Source organism: Drosophila serrata, unplaced genomic scaffold (genome assembly GCF_035046125.1).
Source record: "Drosophila serrata isolate PLE 108 unplaced genomic scaffold, ASM3504612v1 contig_184, whole genome shotgun sequence".
Classification (NCBI taxonomy): Eukaryota; Metazoa; Arthropoda; class Insecta; order Diptera; family Drosophilidae; genus Drosophila; species Drosophila serrata.
Window position 1 is genome coordinate 8173396 of NW_028257082.1, and position 17720 is coordinate 8191115.

The 17720-nt window shown below is 45.1% G+C and overlaps 6 protein-coding genes across 22 annotated transcripts; 4 read left to right on the forward strand and 2 right to left on the reverse strand.

The window, feature by feature from the left end:
- Positions 1–63: 63 nt before the first annotated feature.
- Positions 64–8626, forward strand: Ehbp1 (Eps15 homology domain containing protein-binding protein 1). Of its 15 annotated transcripts, none has more exons than XM_086828827.1 (14): positions 73–324; positions 894–1191; positions 2175–2382; positions 2442–2623; positions 2689–2888; positions 3373–4207; positions 4263–4465; positions 4526–4911; positions 5102–5194; positions 5648–5971; positions 6033–6756; positions 7238–7334; positions 7401–7589; positions 7667–8626. In XM_086828827.1, the coding sequence occupies exons 2-14, from the start codon at positions 1088–1090 to the stop codon at positions 7746–7748; spliced, it is 3627 nt and encodes a 1208-aa protein (XP_086684953.1). In that variant the 5' UTR covers positions 73–324; positions 894–1087; the 3' UTR covers positions 7749–8626. The 15 variants fall into 15 exon arrangements, with proteins under 15 accessions (XP_086684966.1, XP_086684953.1, XP_086684954.1 ...); XM_086828828.1 differs by having other exon boundaries at positions 6033–6744; XM_086828836.1 differs by having other exon boundaries at positions 6033–6153.
- A 199-nt stretch (positions 8627–8825) lies between these two features.
- LOC110176870 (phosphatidylinositol 4,5-bisphosphate 5-phosphatase A) lies at positions 8826–10713 on the reverse strand. Of its 3 annotated transcripts, none has more exons than XM_086828847.1 (3): positions 9641–10713; positions 9296–9568; positions 8826–9126 (listed from the first exon to the last, which is right to left on the reverse strand). In XM_086828847.1, the coding sequence occupies exons 1-3, from the start codon at positions 10382–10384 to the stop codon at positions 9076–9078; spliced, it is 1068 nt and encodes a 355-aa protein (XP_086684973.1). In that variant the 5' UTR covers positions 10385–10713; the 3' UTR covers positions 8826–9075. The 3 variants fall into 3 exon arrangements, with proteins under 3 accessions (XP_086684973.1, XP_086684974.1, XP_020799008.2); XM_086828848.1 differs by having other exon boundaries at positions 8826–9224; XM_020943349.2 differs by lacking the exon at positions 8826–9126 and having other exon boundaries at positions 9163–9568.
- Positions 10714–10910: 197 nt separating this feature from the next.
- On the forward strand, positions 10911–12671 carry NiPp1 (nuclear inhibitor of protein phosphatase 1). Its single transcript, XM_020962457.2, has 5 exons — positions 10911–11057; positions 11120–11334; positions 11391–11605; positions 11683–12256; positions 12316–12671. The coding sequence occupies exons 1-5, from the start codon at positions 11029–11031 to the stop codon at positions 12435–12437; spliced, it is 1155 nt and encodes a 384-aa protein (XP_020818116.1). The 5' UTR covers positions 10911–11028; the 3' UTR covers positions 12438–12671.
- AsnRS-m (asparagine--tRNA ligase, mitochondrial) lies at positions 12614–14268 on the reverse strand. Its single transcript, XM_020962445.2, has 3 exons — positions 14093–14268; positions 13819–14026; positions 12614–13760 (listed from the first exon to the last, which is right to left on the reverse strand). Exons 1-3 carry the CDS (start codon positions 14180–14182, stop codon positions 12676–12678), a joined length of 1383 nt encoding a protein of 460 aa, XP_020818104.1. The 5' UTR covers positions 14183–14268; the 3' UTR covers positions 12614–12675.
- Positions 14239–15990, forward strand: ste24a (prenyl protease type I). The gene is made up of 2 exons (XM_020950614.2): positions 14239–14448; positions 14630–15990. The coding sequence occupies exons 1-2, from the start codon at positions 14356–14358 to the stop codon at positions 15890–15892; spliced, it is 1356 nt and encodes a 451-aa protein (XP_020806273.1). The 5' UTR covers positions 14239–14355; the 3' UTR covers positions 15893–15990.
- Positions 15991–16037: 47 nt separating this feature from the next.
- ste24b (ste24b prenyl protease type I) lies at positions 16038–17716 on the forward strand. Its single transcript, XM_020950622.2, has 2 exons — positions 16038–16319; positions 16374–17716. Exons 1-2 carry the CDS (start codon positions 16218–16220, stop codon positions 17613–17615), a joined length of 1344 nt encoding a protein of 447 aa, XP_020806281.1. The 5' UTR covers positions 16038–16217; the 3' UTR covers positions 17616–17716.
- The last annotated feature ends 4 nt before the right edge of the window (positions 17717–17720 follow it).

A 17720-nucleotide genomic window follows, 5' to 3' on the forward strand; every position in this document is an offset into this window, starting at 1 on the left:
AATAATACAAAAGTAGTATAAAATTAAACGTAATACTTAAAAATACCAAAGAAATTGAAGAGCCTGTGGGTATTTCTCGTTTTCCATTAACGGTCATACTACAAAATCGAGTATTCGATAACAACAACATACTTTTCGCCGATGATTTTTATTTAAGAAGTTATTTAATTTGCTCGCGCTGTAATGTGATAAAAAGCGTTCGACAAAGGCTGGCCCGCAGTGAATTTAATGCGTAAATGAACGGCGAGAAATGTCCGGGGCGCAAAGACCTTGAAACGAAATTGGAGACCAAAACAAAAGTGACGTCATGATGGTGCTATTTATGTATGTACATAAGTTTTGCTAAATATTCGCCAGTGAGAGACACAAACACACGCACGCGGCCATTAATAGACAAAAACAAAAAGCTAGCAATGGGCTGTAATGCTCGCGAGTATAAATAATTCTTGAGAGGCGAAATCAGGGAAATCAAGAAAGGCGACAAAGAAAGCAGTGACAACTAAAGGTCACCAGCCAAGCAGCGTATAAGGCAAAACAAATACCAATACAAAGGAAGAACGAATTGCGGGCGCGCGGGTGTGTTTATGTGTGTGTTTGTGTATGTGCGTGCGTATTTTTTTTATATTTTGCAGACAACAAAAATGAAAAGTGAATTTAAATCTATAAAAATCCATTTTTAAATCACAACTACAATGTGTTCCAAAGAATTTTACTCTTGGTTTCGTTGAAAACACTTCAACCTGTCAATTCACTTGTAATCGCACTTGCTTTGTGCATCGCTTGCATTTTGTTTTTTTCCAACTTGTGAATGAACCTTGCAATGACCCAGAAATATGTATTTTATAAAGCATACAGCCAGGCGCGTATATACATAGTCTACCGATCAATTGCAGGCGAAGCAGAGCTGACGGCACATACAGAATGATTTAAGTCACCAAAAATTGGAGGCGAAAACAAACACAACGACAACGACTGGGACCGGAACGGGTCTAATTTTTATACAAAGCCCAACAAAAAAATAAATATACAGAAAAGCCGTAATCACAGAGCCACCTGCGACAATCATCTGCACCTGCTACCCGCTACAATGGCCAGTGTCTGGAAGAGATTGCAGCGCAACTTCAAGCGGGCGGCCAAATTCCAGTTCACCGCCTCGTACCATGATCTGCATCTGGAAACCACCGCCAAGTGGTAAGTAGAGCTGCCGGCTGCTCCAAATTAAAGTGGATTAATGCGTCAGCCCGGGAGGGAATCCGGTGAACTCGAGTGGGGTTGGGTTTAAGTGCTTTTTCAATTGGAACACGAACTAGTCTGCCAGTGACTGAAGGGGTTACATTTTTCCTTGGCTTTCTATCACTGATTAAATAAAAAGAAGACACATTTTATGAATGTTGTGGGAATATAGATAAGAGTTTCCTGACTTATAGACTGTTAAAGTAAGCAATAATGATAAGACTGTATCTATATATATCATATTTGGTCTTCATCTGCACTGAAAGAAGAATTTACTACATATTTATTGTAAAAAATGGCGTTTATTAATTGGTTTTATCGAACGTATACCGTATGTTTCGTAATAATAATAATAGGCTAAATAGGTAGTTATTAAGGCCAAATATAACCTTTTCTTGGCATACCTTCCCTGTGATTTATACGCTCAACTTCTGATCAAATCAATAGATTACCTAATAACTAGTTACTTAAACAAACTTGAATTATTATAGACATTTCCTGTGTATACCCGAGCAATTTCTCAGGTTTCCCAAAGCAATTTACTATATATTTCATGCTTACAAACCAATCAATTTAAAAGAGGTATTCGTCAATTGAAGGGGTTGTCAGCTAGAGGCTTCAAAACTATACATATCGATTTCCCCCTTTTTTTATTCCATATCTAAGAGTGATAAGTTTATTTACGAGTTGACCTCTTCCTGTTGACATGAAATGTTTAACCCAGACTCTTTAGTTTAATAAGTATTTGTTATATACATAAATGTATGCTTTTATCAACTGAAAGGCCCACATCTGTATCATTGTGCCTCATCCGGTTTGTCATAAATTGTTATTCATGGTCTTTTAATCTTACATTTTAATGCAATATTAATAATTCTCTTTATGAGAGTTGAAAAATCCCCTTCAGACTTTAAATAATAATCACAATTGCGTGTTTTCAGGCGACCGTCGAACCTCTCGATAGTGTGGACAAGAAGATCAAGACGAGTCGCCAGCGCTCCGTTGCCATGGGAGCCGGACATGATGAATCCCTTGGTGGGCAATATATCTTGGCCCGTGCCCGACAATCATACCATATCGGTAACCCTGTTCAAGGATCCCCGCACTCACGAGCTGGAGGACAAGGACTGGACGTTTGTCATCGAAGATGTGAGTGGTCTTAGCATCCAAATCTCTGGTCATTACTAAATTAGTCTATCGTTTCATAGGTTACCCCTATGGGTAAGAAGCGTGTGTTGGCCAATGCCAGCATCAATATGAGAAAGTATGCCAGCATAGAATCCACTCAGCAGAGCTTTACATTGAGTCTAAAGCCCGTTTCGAAGAAGATTACAGCTGCCAGCTTGGAACTCACGATAAGCTGTGTATTTTTAAGGGAGGGCAAGGCAACGTGAGTGTATTCAGTATGATAAAATTACTTAAAATATGTCATATGAATGTGTAAAATATTTCCAGAGATGAGGACATGCAGAGCGTTGTCTCCATGATGTCCGTAAATAACAACTGTGATGTGGCGCCCTTGGATGACTTGGAGGATATCCCCGACTTGGAGAATTTTAGTGAAATTACAGACAATTTTTATGACTTTACCCAGCAATTGGACCAGATGACAACGAGCCTCAATGGTTGCATAGATGTGGCCACCCCCCTAAGCGGTAAGACAGCTCCTTGTTCATATATTAACCCAATGTTTTATGTACTAAATTCGATGTATTTGTATCTGTAGTATGTAAAAATGGTATAGAGCGTATATATTAGGTATATCAAGTGCTTGAAATAACTACAAGGGACTTGTAACCTTACACACAATCCCTTCTGGTCATGAAAAGCCCTCTGGTTAAGTATGTTGAATCCCCAGTAAATGTTTCTATTGGAGATCCCAAAAAGCAGCATCTCTTGGATGCTATAAACTTGATCTGCATGATCTATTAGATTAGATATATATCTACAGATAGAGATTTCTCTTTGGACTCAAAAACAATATATTGTTTCTTTCTATCTATGTATGTATATCCCATCAACATCACGTATCTTGATTGATTTCCTGCAACTTGTAACTTGTGCGTAAACTGTAACATTGTACATTTTCTTTTTTCTTTTTCTTTTTTTTGATTTTCGGTTTATTTGTTCGTTATGTAGTACCTTCGTTATCTGAAGACCCCACTCCCTTGGCCGAGTCCTTTAATCAATTGCATTTTGAATTAGACGGCGATGGCGAACGGGATGCCACAAACAAGTTAGACTTGCCCACCACGGCTGCAGCAACCGGTGGTTCTAGCGGGGCCAGTGGTAGCGCTGACGAGTCTCTGAAAACTCCCAACGGAGTCCAGGCTGTGGATAGCACGCCCATCAAGTCGCCGGTTGAGGCAAAGCAGCAGAAACAGACCCCGGGCGAGGTCTTGGGTTCGAAAACAAACGACTCTTTTGCCAAGCTGCTGACCTCAACGCCGCTGGAACCCAAAGTAAGCAAGGATGAACCGAAGCAGATGAAGAAGAGGGCTTTGTACTTCACCGAAAAGGAGGATAAGAACGATTTCAAAGACGAAACTCGCAAGGAGGAGGCTATCAAGAGTCTCGGGAACAACAGTACCGCTGCAAAGGATGATTCTACGGAGAAGAGCAAGACCCCGACTGTGGCGACTCCCAATGTGAAGCGTCCTGAGCTTCAGCCTTTGAACTTAAAGAAGAGCTACGAACCCTCGCCAACTCCTGCAACTGCACCGGCACCCGCTCCCTTGATAAACGATTCGATGGCATCACAGACAGGAGCTAATGCCTCTATCGTCTCGAACAACAGCCTGAAGCCGGTGGAGAAGATTGTGCTGAAGGAGAACACGCCCGGCCAGGATCTGCTGGAATGGTGCAAGGAAGTAACCAAAGACTATCCCAATGTTAAGGTCACCAATCTGACTACTAGTTGGCGCAACGGCATGGCCTTCTGCGCGATAATTCACCACTTTGTGCCGGAGCTAATGTGAGTGGGTCCAATCTGATGTATGACGTTTCCTAATTACTCTCTCCATTTGCAGTGACATGTCCAAGTTGAGTGCCCACGAGGTGGTTGGCAACTGTCGGATTGCCTTCGATGCGGCAGAATCCCTTGGTATTCCTCGGGTGATCGAGCCTCGGGACATGAATCTGCTGACAGTGCCCGATAAGTTGGCTGTAATGACCTATTTGCATCAGCTGAGGGCGCATTTCACAGGCAAACAGTTGCAAATTGAACAAATAGGTATGCAAAACAAAAAGAATGTATATTTTTCACAAAAGCTAATTACTTGTTTGCCCTTAGGCTCTACGGCTGACGAGTCCAGCTATGTGATCGGCAACTACAAGTCAGATAACTTGTCGCAGAGCCGCTTGAACTTCTCGCACCTGAAGACACAGCTACTGCATCAGAATTCTTTTGACGATGAGATTAACGGGCTGAACAAATCGGAGCAGTTGTCGCCGACCAGCAAGAAAGATGTTAAGAATCTGATTCTGTACAATTCGAAGAACATTTTGGATAAGGTGCTGTCGCCCGCCAAGGATAAGAATTCGATCAATGCCTCGCAGCATGCCAACCAGTCGTCTGTGCAAACGCCACCGCCACAGGAGGAGTCCGTGGATGATGTCCCATCAATGGGTGGCAAGGAGAACAGCTCTCTATCCGTCCTAGATGCCCAGGCGGCCAGTGTGAGTAGAAAGCCAGGCTCAAAGTAACCTCGCTACGTTAAAGTTTTCAATTGAGTTGCTGCTTTAGCATTTGCTTTAGCTTACACATATATTTGAATCAGCAGTTATTTTCCTTGGAGCTCTCTTCAGTTGTTTGTATATATTTTGGTTTCCTTCGTTTTTTGCTTTACCTTTTTGGTTTGTTTTGTAGCGAATTGTAACGCGCCACAAGCTGATGAGCGAAAAGGCCAAGCTGCTGAGGGAAAAGCTAAAGCTTTGCAATAATCCCAGCGATGCGAACGAAGTAAGTAGCTTGATGTCGGCCGGAGTCGCAGTTTGCCGGACGCAGTGCAGCTTGACTTGTGCATGTCATTTTTTTTTTATTTGACTTATTGTTTCTTATTGTTGCTTAAGTATACAAATAATATCAGCAAAACCTTTTATTAAGTCTAATAAATTGCTCACCAACACCAACAATTTAAAGTAATTGAAACTTATAAGAACTAGCAAACTCTTTTAGAACAACCTTAAGTCTCAAATTTTATTGTTTAGTTCCACATTTACGGGGACTTTAGTTTCTATATGTTGGTATTATTTACTTTATCCATCTTTTTTAAACGATCCCTGCCATTGTCTGGCAGTTTCCACACTCTCCATTGTACTTTTCATTTGTATACTTTTGTAATATAAATGTTTAATATATACAAGTTTCCAACTATGAAGCCATTCAGTTATAACGTTCCTTTCTGCTTCGCAGGAGGAGAGGCAGCAGCGGCTGCGGGAACAGGCCCGTCGCTTGATCTTGGAGACGCGTGTAAAGAGCGGCGGCGGCTCGATTGAAAGTCCTACCAGCCCCACCAAGCCCAAACGGTTTAATTTCTCGCCGGAGCGCACCATTTCCCCTATCCACAATGGAGCTGATGAGTTCTTTGCGGATCACGGCAAAAAGCTGGAAGCCAAGGAACAGCCCGGAAGTCCTAGTCATAGGTTAAGTGATCCCAAGGGACTCGGCGTCAAGGGCAGTCCTCTGCAGTCCTTCAACGCGATCGTGGACCGCATCTCACCAAAGAACGAAAAGAGGGTGAGCTAGCATACATTCGGTCTCTCCTTGGTAAATACTTAATATTTGAATTTTATGGCAGGGCGACAAACTGTCCTACATCGAGTCGGAGCTGGAGGCCCTGGAGCGGGAGCAAGAAGCAATTGACCAGAAGGCAAGCAGTCTGGAGGCCAAGCTGCGCGCCGTGATGGGCGGCAATCCAAGTAATAATCGTCGCAGTAGAGGCGGTGGCAATCCGTTCCTTAGGCTAATCAGAAATAGTATTGGTGGTGGTGATGTGATACGAATTAAGCTGCTTGACTCGGACGACGAGAGTCTGTTCGGTGGTGGTGGTGAAGGTGCTGGTAGTGGTGGCGGTGGCAGTGGAGCTTGCAGCGAGGACGAAGATGACGAGGCCACGTCCAGCGACAGTGTCTGCAACTCTGGTGATGAAGTGCACATTGCGCGACTGCGCCCACGCCACCGCCCGCGTCTCCGACCCCGCTCCCAGTCGTGTTTTGTGAATGTGAACAACAAGGGCCATCCATCGAACATGACCACACCCATCGCTCATCTGCGCCCGCATCATGTGCATCATGTTGTGCCCTATACCCACATGCTAGATAGTTCCCCGTCGGCGGTTTCCTCGCAGCAGTCCTCCTGTGATAACCTGCACGTGTGCAGCGACGATGACGATGTCCTGGCATTGGCGGCCACCGGTCAAGCGGCCTCCCAGCGGCGGCAGCAGGATCGCCACCGGCGGCGCCGTCACCAGCAGGATCGGCGGCGCTCCTCCCGTTTATGTCACAGTCCAGGTGCTCATGGTGGTAAAGTGCGGCCCATCCCCTCATGCTTGATTCATTGAGCTACTCTACCCAATCGCTTTTGCCGAGCACTGCCACGCCTCACCGTTTGAGGCTGCTAAATCAACAGACCGCGCGCCCGCCCGCCTGCCTGCCTGCCTGTCCGCCCGCTCAACCGCATCCACTCGCTCTCATTCCTCGTGTCGTTTGTTTGTTCTATTTAATGTCTGTGTTTGCTTGTTAATATCTTGGCCGTTGGCAGCCGTTCCAAATTCTGTGTGTGTCTAACTATGTTCCTGGACTTGGTTCTAACTCTCCCAGACTAATGCTCACTAATCGCACAGAGTCCACACTGTGCGGCAGCTTTAGAAACCGCCAAAGGACGCAGCCTTCGTAGACTATAAGCTAAACACTCTTCAATTTAAGCTTAGTATTTCACAAAACCAAACAGAATCCCCATCCCTGCCATATAATATTAACATACGATAAATAAACCCATTCACAGAGACCGAGGAAACGGAGGAGCAGCTCCTATCGCAGTGGTTCACGCTGGTCAACAAGAAGAACGCGCTCCTCCGCCGACAAATGCAACTGAACATTCTGTAAGTTGACTTTCTCCTTAGCTTTACCATGACCGTGTTGTTTTATTCGGCTTCTTGTTTTCGCAGCGAGCAAGAGAAAGACCTAGAGCGAAAGCATACGATGCTGAATCAGGAGCTACGGGCGGCGCAATCCGTGGAGGACTGGCGCAAGACGGAGGTGCAGCGTGAGAAGGAGCGACTGCTGCTTGAGGAGCTAATGACGATTGTCGACAAGCGGGACCAGTTGGTACAGCATCTGCACAACCAGGAGATAGCGTAAGAGTTTACTAGTAACGATATTTTCTGTCATCCCAATCCTAACTCACTGGACCTTGCGTTGATATTACTTTCAGGATCGAGGACGATCATGAGATAGCAAGGGAACTGGAGCAGGTCGACATTAGCGGCGGCAAAGACAAATGTGTTCTTCAATAGAAATCGAAATTAACCAAAACCTGACTGGAGATTATACTTACAAACACACACTCACTTATCTATGTAACTAGTTAGATAACAACTATGTATGTTCGTGGTCGCGTGGTTTTTGTGGTTCAGTGTCGCTTATGCAATCGTTATATCCAACGGCAACACAATACTTGGACCACTCTCGGTATGGTTTAAAAGAAAAAACAACAAAGAACACTGTGAAAGAAAAGGTAAAATTGCTTTTGTATTTAAGCAAAGAAAAAATTCAAAAAACAAATAATAAGAACAAAACGTCCGTTAGTGAATTAAGTAAAAAGACAACAACAGACAACACTTCAAAAGGGACAATTTTTCACATATTTATGGTAACCATCAGATATTGCAAATTATTTCTAGTTAATTTTGTGTAAATTCAGTTCGTTTTTTGTTTTGTATTTTTGTGCCATGTCGAAAATAAATCCTGAACCCAACATCTGACAGAATTGAGGAGGCAATTTTATGATAGTTTGTACTTTTAGCATTTATCCCAAACACACACACCAACACACAGTACTAGAAAACGCTTCATCCAAAAATACACATACTCTATATACATATATTTATGATCCTACCTTTTTGTGCAAAAAAGAACCTATCTTATTATTCATAATTTAGATCCTTATGTACGATGTTTGCTCTAAGTTAAGGCAAAGCGCTTTAATTATATAATTTAAAGGTGGCTTATATACTTATACAAATAAAACAAATTTTAATTTACTTTTGCCCCCGGCGAATGTATAAAGAACTGTTCAAAACCCAAGAGAGAAACCCTAGCTAATAAAGCAAAGACAATGCTGATCAAAATCGAAAGCGTTGAATGAATAAACCCAACAATAATTGTGAATAAACTTCTTATCTGTTGTTTTATATTTGTGGGGTTGTTCTAGGAATTCAATTTAATCATCATGAAAGTTTAGAGCTCGTAAATAATAAATAAACATGTTCCTTTGATCTCTTGTTTAATTTTTTTTGCTTTTTCGTTGAATGTCCATAAATGAGACCTGTTTTGGGTAACCCCTTTTATCGTGAATAAACAATGAGTCACACTTGGATTCGAGAGTCTAATCATTTATTTATTCGATCAACAGGTCTATTTTTAAATCTCAAAAAAATACGTTTGCCTAATACAATAATGATAAACAACTTTTAAAGAATCTCTTCTTAATTGACAGAGGGTATATATAATCATATATATTTATAGGTACTTTGAGGCTACTGTATGATATACTTGGATCACTTGAGAATTGCTTTATACGATTGCTTAATTAGCTGAGATTCCATCACATTGTACTTGATATTATTTACGTGTCACCTTACTCCTTCGGCCAGGACGTTTCTTATAGTTACTCTACATGCATTGGAATAGAATTCAATTCAATTACTATTTTACAATTAAGTGACATCACGAGGGCGGCTCTACCACTGCTCTAGCTCTGCGTTATAAAACTACAAAAGAAGCGAAATCAAAGTTGAAAATACGGCACTACAAGCACAATAAAAGCAAATGTTAAACTAACACTGGGAGCAGCGGTGGCCGGGGAAGCGGCTCCATGGGTCATATCGTGCAGCTCCTCGTCGGTGTAGGTCTGATTGAACGTCTCAACCTTGTAGCTGAACGTCGCCGATACTGGTCGGTGGTCAGAAAGCGTGTAGTCCGAATGGGACTGATAAGAAAGCTGGGTGGCGCTCAGGGTAACGCCCGGATAAACGTTGTTCTGCACGCGATGCAGAATCCTATCGCACCAGGCCGGTCGTCGCTTCAAGTCGTAATCATTAGTGCCCTCGACAAACTGCAATTAATGATATTTATGAGTACTTTAGACTAGGGGAACCGAGTTCCCATTATTTCTTTAGATAATAACCTTAAATGTGGGCGCAAAGTTGGGCTGCTGCTCCTCTAGCAGGCTGAAGGCGTTGCCCTTCTCCCTTAGCAGGTTCAGCTGGTCCAGCTTGAGCAGGTCTGCGTACCGCATATTCTCCACATCTGTTCGCACATCCCAGGCCGACATGTCGCCAGAGAGCCGGAAATTGAGATCGCCAAACCAGAAGACAAAGTCGTGATCAAAGATCCGGGGATACCCCTGGGCGTGGTACTTGTGATTATCCACTATCTGGTGATAGTCCTCGATGCGCTCCTTTAGCTTGTCATCGTGGGCCGCCAAATGGGAGCAGACAAAGACAGCTCCTGTGCCGTAAAGCGACAACCGGATGCTGACTGCTCCCTTGTTGCCCCATAAGCCGCCCAGTCCCGTGCGCGTGGCCTCAGTCTCGATGTTCTTCATGTGCGGAACGTGCTTGTGCTGGGCAAACATCGTAATGAGAATGCCCTGTAGCTGCTTGGCCTCCACCTTGACGAACTGGTGTTCCTGGAGGGCTCCAGCGATCTTAAGCACCCACGGATCGTCCTGAAAAATGTTTAGCACCTGCTTGGTGCTAACCTCTTGCATGCCAATCACGTAGATGTCGGGCAGCTGGTTGCCCGGACAGGTAGTCGTTCCATTCAGCGCCAGTAGAGAGCTCAGCTGCTGATCACGGGGAGAGTGGGTACCCACATTCCAGGTCAGCAGGAAGATGCACAAATCTGCGATCACAGCCGTTGTAGCCATTTTCGCAATGGCTAATTATCTATGATTAATGCTCCGGATCACAAGGCACGACAAAAAAGATGAGTTCACGGGCATCCAAAACAGGTTTTCGACCTGACAGCATCCAATGGCAACGGAGAAGGGCCTTTCACACACTACTTTCATTTATGTAAACAGCGGATGTGACAGCATTAGTCTAATTAATTGGATTAAAACTGGTGGTTTGCCGTAATTATTTTTAGAATTGTCAGCCGTTCGTTATTTCTGTTTTTGTTACGTTCGTTTTGTTGTTCTTCTTTCCGTTGCGTCCCCAGTGTGCCTGTGGCGCGACCTTTAAATATTACCCATAAGTGTGACCATAGAGTAGAGAAAAAGTATATTTAAAAAATTAAGGGTATTCAGAAGTCTTAATTTATAATATTTAATAAACAATTGCAATTACCTTCTATTTGCAATTTATGTTTTTATTTAACTTATTTTATAAAAAATGTATCAAATAAAAAATTGGAAAATTAATAATATTTAGCAAAGTTACAACCCCGCGGCATGACAGTGCCACCCCTGGTTAATTTTTAGCTGTGTACACACTGGAACTAAGATTTGCATTAAAATAAACAAATTTAGTTTTAATATTTTCTAGGCGCCGTTTAAGCGCAATTTAAGGCATGGCGAACAGCTACGACATACCCAGTTGGTAGGTTTACCAGAACGCAAAATTTTTCGAGTACACACTCAGCAATGTTTGCTCTTTTTTAGGGCCGGCAAACCGCCTACTGGTCTGCATTTGGATGTGCTGAAGGATGAGAAACTAGTCCAGAAACTGATGGTGGATGAGAAAAGATGCTATCTTTTTGGACGGAACAGCCAGATGAACGACTTCTGCATAGACCACGCCTCCTGCTCCCGCGTCCATGCGGCCTTCGTTTACCACAAGCACCTAAATATAGCCTACCTCGTAGATCTTGGATCCAGTATGCAGTGGCCACAGGAGTTAAATCTTAAATGATAAACCATTGTTTTATTCCAGCTCATGGGACCTTCATTGGCACGTTGCGACTTGAAGCTCACAAACCCACACAGCTGCAAATAAACAGCACCTTCCACTTTGGAGCCTCCACCAGGAACTATATACTCAGGGAGCGGCCCTCAGGGCACCATAGCAACATTATGGAGGACCTACCTCTTAGCGAGACCAGCGACGGCGCTCTATTGGGCCTGCCCGAAAGTCAAACCGAACTGGATGTAAGTTGAATTTGTCAGTGGAACATTACTAGTAAAATAGTAGCTTTTTCAACTAACAAAAAACTCAATCACCTTAGAATCTTACGGAGTACAATACGGCTCACAACCGGCGCATCTCAATGCTGGGAATTGACGACGACACCAATATGCGTAAGCAAAACGCCCTCAAACAGGGTCGTCGCAGCCGAAATGTCACATTCAACGACGAGGAAATCATTATAAATCCGGAGGATGTGGATCCCAATGTGGGACGTTTCAGGAATCTTGTGCAGACGACTGTGGTGCCGGCCAAACGCGCTCGCTTCGATGTCAACCACATGGGTATCCACTCGGGCAGCAGCCTGGCGAATGCCAACGCCGCTCACGTGCACCAGTTGTTCCAGCAGAGTCTGGCGGATATGAAGCACCAGCAACACAGAGAAATGCCCCCACCCCATGCGGTTCCTCACTCGCCTACCAATTCGCTATATCAAGGCATACCGGCTGAGGCGCATGGAAAGGGTGAACTGGAGCCCATTTCACCGTTGAGCATTGGCTCCAAGTTGGGTCTGTTGCTGCCAAATCCTGCGCCCGAGGTGCTCCCTGTCTTCGAAGAGGCTCTGGAGCCGACCTCCTCGTTGGCCCAGAAGTTGGCGGTGGCCAATGCAAATGGTAAGACGCTTAAGAATGAAATTCTTGCTGTGATTTAGCTAATATCTTGTTCTTTTCAGTGAGGCGCTATGTGGAGGATCCGCACGACTCCAGTGGCGAAGGCGATGCCTTGTGTCCACAGAAAAAGAAATACGCCAAGGAGGCTTGGCCCGGCCGAAAGCCCATGCTCGGTCAGCTGTAAAGGTTTCTCATTTAGTTTGGCCATAGTTCGTAGAAAAGAAAAAAATATCTAAAATCCTACTTCAGATTTCATAAAAATAGACAAGACTAGGCATCCTCTTGAGTAGTGGTCGGCGAAGTCCCATATAAGACTTATACAAGCACTGTATAAGTTTCACTGCTCTAAAGAAACACACATTTTATTACAAATTTATTATTTTTGTAATAACAAAAGCGATTATTTTGAAACCTTTAACAACTTACATCTTGCAGCTGTGCGGATATCTGGGAAAGGGTATAACGTCTCGGATGTTCTTAATCCCAGTTACCAGCTGCAGATAACGCTCGAAGCCCAGGCCAAAGCCTCCGGTGGGAATTCCTCCGTACTTTCGCAGGTCCACATACCAGGATAGGTTCTTTGGCAGCTGTGGATGCGATCTCAACATCTCGGCATCACTTTCGCGTAGGCTTCCGCCACAAAGTTCGCCAACTGACGGCATTAGGAGATCCAAGGCGTGCACTAAATTGGGATTCGAACGGGAGACTTTCATATAAAAGGGCTTCTGCTGCTTGGGCCAATCCACGACGAAAACGGGAGCAGCACAGTGCGAGACGAGAAATAGTTCTTGGTCCTTGGAGAACCCATCAGTCAGGCTAATGGGGGTCTTTAGGCTATCTTTATTGTCCTGCAGGACTTTAAGGGCTTCGTCATAGCTCATTATTATCCATGGAACTTGCAGCCAAGCGAGATCGGCGGGAGAGTCGGCATTGCGCTGACAGAAATTGAGATCCTCTGAGCTTGTCTCCAGTAATCTATTCGTTATCGACTTAATCATCTGTTCAATGAACAGCGACAGTTTTTCTAACTCCTCCATATGGGCTAGCTCCGCTTCAAACATATAGAATTCGGCTAAATGCAATGGAGATTTGGAGTTCTCCGCTCGAAAGGCAGGTGCAAAGGTGTATGTGTTTCCCAGGCCATACGACATGGCCTCCAGGTGCAGCTGACCAGAGACGCTAAGGAAGACCTTGTCATCGAAGTAACTCTGCTCCGTCGGCACATTTGGCCTTTCCATCTGCTTGAGCAGAGCTGCAGAGTCGGGCTGAACACGAAAAACCTCGCCCGCTCCTTCGCAATCGTTGGTGGTCAGCAGCGGGGTGTTGATCTGCACGAATTCCAATTCATCCATGTAGTCATGGATGGCTTTCTGGGCCTTGTGCCTGACCCTCAACTGGGCGGCGATGTAACCGACGCGAGATCGAAGATGTAGGTGCTCGCGGACGTACTCCGGAGGATGCTTCTGTTTGGGGCTGAAGGGATAGCCCTCCTGCAGGTGTCCGTCGGCTGAGGACCATAATCATTTACAGACTTGTTTTTCTTCACAAACTTCATTCATAGTTACCCAACAGTTCCACACGATCGGCGTGCAACTCGAAGCTTCCATTTGGAGCCACTTGAATTTGACCAGCCGCCGAGATGACGCTGCCCGGTGCCAGATGCTGGTTCTCTGGAGTTCGCGGCACCACCACCTGGAACCTGCTGCTTGTGGATCCATCGCTTATATCCAGAAATGTGTTGTTCTTCAGCCGGCGCACGTTCTGGATCCATCCCTTGAGTGATAACAATTCCCATCCATTTAGAAAACCAATCGGAATCTATTGAGTTGTGGCGCCTACCTGCAAGCTTAAAGAGTCACCTGGCTTGTGGGACTTTGCAATGTGGGCAATACGCTGAGAACTACTGTAAAATCTCCTTAAAAGTAACATTTTTATTTTGAACTTAAATAATTAGTATGACCCTTTTTAAAAACATTGATATCGATAGAACGATTTATTTTTGATATGGCGCAATACCGATAGTCAGCAGCAAAAGTAACATCTCTAGCATCCGTCATAGTAAAATTTTCATTTTATTAGTTTTAATGAAATAACGCAGAAATATGCCTGAGTTTGACGCAGAAACGGTGCTGTTTAGCATTTTGGCTTTGGTCGTAATCGAGAATGCGCTGGAGATCTACATATCGCTGCGTCAGGTGGGTTTTGACAACTGTCTGCGTCGTGTGCCGGCAATGTAGGAGCGGGACGGAGATACCTAAGTGGCGAGCACTTTTTATCAGAGCGAAATGATAAATTTAGAGTTCGTAAAAGTTAATTGGCATTTAATTTAATAGTATTCATGTTCCCCCTCTTTCTACTCTCCCTCTCTGCCGCCAGGTGAAAGTCTATCGCACTGCACTGAAGGTGCCGGCGGAGCTGACGTCACACATGGGCGAGGAGACGTTCCACAAGGCTCGCAAATATGGTTTGGATCAGGAGAACTTTGGGATCTTCAAGGCGGCGGTCATGGACGTGGGCCTGTTTTGCATGGAACTGTACATTGGACTGATTGCCTTGATCTGGCAGCTGTCGGTGGAGGTGGTGGAGCATTTAAATTGGGATTCCAGCAACGAGATCATTGTAAGCTGCGTTTTCGTACTGATCTCGAACGTGTTGAGCACGTTTAAGGGGCTTCCGTTCAAGATCTACAAGACCTTTGTACTGGAGGAGACACACGGCTTCAACAAGCAGACGGCGCGCTTTTTTGCATGGGATCAGCTGAAGGGCTTCCTTGTCACCCAGGTACTGATGATTCCCATCACGGCTGCCATCATTTTTATTGTACAGCGCGGTGGCGACAACTTCTTCATCTGGCTGTGGATCTTCACCGGCATCATTTCGCTTGTCCTTCTCACTGTGTATCCGATTTTCATTGCTCCCCTGTTTGACAAGTATACGCCGCTGGAGAAGGGCCCCTTGAGGCAGTCTATTGAAGATCTGGCCGCCTCGCTCAAGTTCCCGCTCACGAAGCTCTTTGTGGTGGAGGGATCGAAACGCTCATCGCACAGCAACGCCTACTTCTACGGACTGTGGAACTCCAAGAGGATCGTGCTCTTCGACACTCTGCTACTCAACAAGGGCAAAGCTGATGACTCTGAGCTCTCCGATGATGAGAAGGGCAAGGGCTGCACGGACGAGGAGGTTCTGGCTGTTTTGGGACACGAACTGGGCCACTGGAAACTTGGTCATGTGACCAAAAACATCATTATCATGCAGATCCACTTGTTCCTGATGTTCCTTGTCTTCGGGAATGTCTTCAAGTATCCACCGTTTTACGTGGCGGTGGGATTCGCTCCCGGTACTCGGCCCATTTTGGTGGGCTTGCTGGTTGTTTTCACCTACGTTCTTGCCCCCTACAATGCAATCATGAGCTTTGCCCTGACGATCTTGTCCCGTCGGTTCGAATATCAGGCCGATGAGTTTGCCTTCAAGCTGGGCTTCGCAGAGCAGCTGGGCCAGGCACTCATCAAGCTGAACGTGGACAACTTGGGCTTTCCCGTCTATGACTGGCTGTATTCCACCTGGAACCACTCGCATCCCACTCTGCTGCAGCGGCTGAATCGTCTGAAAGAGCTTGACGAAAGCAAGAAATTGAATTAGGAACGCTTACATCACCATCGAGACCAAAGTTTACAATGTTCCCTTTTATTTTACTTAAAAAATAAAGTCGGGGGACTTAACTCTCAATAAAAACAAAATATTTTAATGTCTGTCCAGTCTTCCGAGAGAATAAGTGTCTAACAATGGCTTCGACATCAACATTCGGTTGCCAACTCGGTTTTAGTTTAAGGAAATCAATGTTTTCAAAACATATTAACAGGTAGTTAGGAATCCATCAATCAGAATCTTGTTAGGTTCTGGTTGTCTTTCTAAATTATCAAAAAAGTATGTATTTTGTGTTAAGCGATAGGCAGAGGAACCGAAAATGTCTGCATATTTCTGGGATGATCCCTTAATATTGCTCTATCTTCTCATAGCTGTCCTGGTGCTGGACAATTTCTGGGCCGTATATCTGTTGCTGCGCGAGGTAAGCCGATCCGCATGCCAGCTCTCTTACCATCTCTCCCTCTTTTTGTCGCAGATTCATGTAGCCTACAAAGTGGATGAAGTTCCAGACGTAATCCAACCGTTCCTGCCGCAGGAGCTTTATGACAGGATGCGTGTCTATAAGATCCACAAGGCCTGGCTCACGATTGTCAACGCACTGGTTGCTGTGGTCCTGTTGGGTGTGATTGAGCTTTACTTTGGGTTCTACGCATGGCTGTGGGGGCTGGCTGCAAAGTGTGCCCTGGGCGAATGGATGAAGCACGAGGCCTGCGTTTCCGTGATCTTTGTAGTCATGCTGAGTTTTTACCTCTGGCTAAAGAGCCTTCCGGCCATGTTATACGAGAAGATGTGTATTAGAAAATTGCAGCAGAGGGCAAAACCACCGTTCCTCATAAGAGTCTGCCAATTCATATTCGAACTGATCCTGGGACTGATTGTCACCATTATAATGGTGGTGGTGCTGGTCTTCACGTTTATCGGTCTGGGTCCTATCGCCCCGTTGGCTCTGTATATCCAAATGGTAGTCATTACAGTCGCGTTAATTCTCCTGATACCGATTTTCATCGACCCATTCATGGGCAGGCGTGTGCCCCTGGAAAGTGGAGCCCTGCGATCGGCACTGGAGGGGCTAACAAGTCGGGCCGGCTTTCCTATGCGCCAGGTTCACATCATCCGTGTTCATGATCCGAATGCCGGTAGCAATGCCTTCTTCTACGGCAGCTGTTGCCTCAAGAGGATCGTTATCTTCGATACCCTTTTACTGAACAAAGGTCAAAGAGATATATCCAATCTGGAGCCTCTGGATGTAGGCAAGGGGCTGACGGACGCCCAGGTTACAGCTGTGGTGGCTCATGAACTAGGACATTGGAAGAACGGTCACTTTTATAAGGCCCTTATAACGTTCCAGGTGCACTTGGCAGTCACCATATTCTTGTTCGCCCTTCTCTTTCCTCACGGACCCATTTACCAGGCGGTGGGATTCGAACCCGGCCTGCAGCCCGTCATCGTGGGATTCCTAATCATCTTCGGTTTCGTGCTGACGCCCTACATGACTCTGATCAATTTCGGTATGTTGAGCATGACCCGCGGCTTTGAGTACCAAGCGGATAAGTATGCCTTCCGGATGGGATATGGCGCGGATTTGCGTCTGGCGCTGCTCAAGCTTTATGCGGATAACCTGGCATTCCCCGTATCGGACCACTGTTACTCCCAGTGGCATCACACCCATCCCACCATGCTGGAGCGACTGGATCGGCTGAGTAGTCTCCGAAGTTAGTGAATTGTTTGGTTCCCTTCTCTCCCTTTTCGAACATGGTAGGCTCTGACCGAAAAGTATCTGTATCGCCTATAAAAGATATGAATATTTTTTGAATACTACTGA

Bases quoted from the DNA above. Each gene is read 5' to 3' on its own strand.
- ste24a (XM_020950614.2), top strand. From the start codon at position 14,356: ATGCCTGAGTTTGACGCAGAAACGGTGCTGTTTAGCATTTTGGCTTTG. The intron at 14,449-14,629 runs GTGGGTTTTGAC...CTCTGCCGCCAG, and splicing joins TCTACATATCGCTGCGTCAG to GTGAAAGTCTATCGCACTGC.
- ste24b (XM_020950622.2), top strand. From the start codon at position 16,218: ATGTCTGCATATTTCTGGGATGATCCCTTAATATTGCTCTATCTTCTC. The intron at 16,320-16,373 runs GTAAGCCGATCC...TTTTTGTCGCAG, and splicing joins TATATCTGTTGCTGCGCGAG to ATTCATGTAGCCTACAAAGT.
- Ehbp1 (XM_086828827.1), top strand. From the start codon at position 1,088: ATGGCCAGTGTCTGGAAGAGATTGCAGCGCAACTTCAAGCGGGCGGCC. The intron at 1,192-2,174 runs GTAAGTAGAGCT...GCGTGTTTTCAG, and splicing joins CTGGAAACCACCGCCAAGTG to GCGACCGTCGAACCTCTCGA. The intron at 6,757-7,237 runs GTAAAGTGCGGC...ACCCATTCACAG, and splicing joins CAGTCCAGGTGCTCATGGTG to AGACCGAGGAAACGGAGGAG.
- AsnRS-m (XM_020962445.2), bottom strand. From the start codon at position 14,182: ATGTTACTTTTAAGGAGATTTTACAGTAGTTCTCAGCGTATTGCCCAC. The intron at 14,027-14,092 runs GTAGGCGCCACA...TTATCACTCAAG, and splicing joins GTGACTCTTTAAGCTTGCAG to GGATGGATCCAGAACGTGCG. The intron at 13,761-13,818 runs GTAACTATGAAT...TATGGTCCTCAG, and splicing joins CGATCGTGTGGAACTGTTGG to CCGACGGACACCTGCAGGAG.
- LOC110176870 (XM_020943349.2), bottom strand. From the start codon at position 10,384: ATGGCTACAACGGCTGTGATCGCAGATTTGTGCATCTTCCTGCTGACC. The intron at 9,569-9,640 runs GTTATTATCTAA...CATTAATTGCAG, and splicing joins ACTTTGCGCCCACATTTAAG to TTTGTCGAGGGCACTAATGA.
- NiPp1 (XM_020962457.2), top strand. From the start codon at position 11,029: ATGGCGAACAGCTACGACATACCCAGTTG. The intron at 11,335-11,390 runs GTATGCAGTGGC...GTTTTATTCCAG, and splicing joins CCTCGTAGATCTTGGATCCA to CTCATGGGACCTTCATTGGC. The intron at 11,606-11,682 runs GTAAGTTGAATT...CAATCACCTTAG, and splicing joins AAAGTCAAACCGAACTGGAT to AATCTTACGGAGTACAATAC.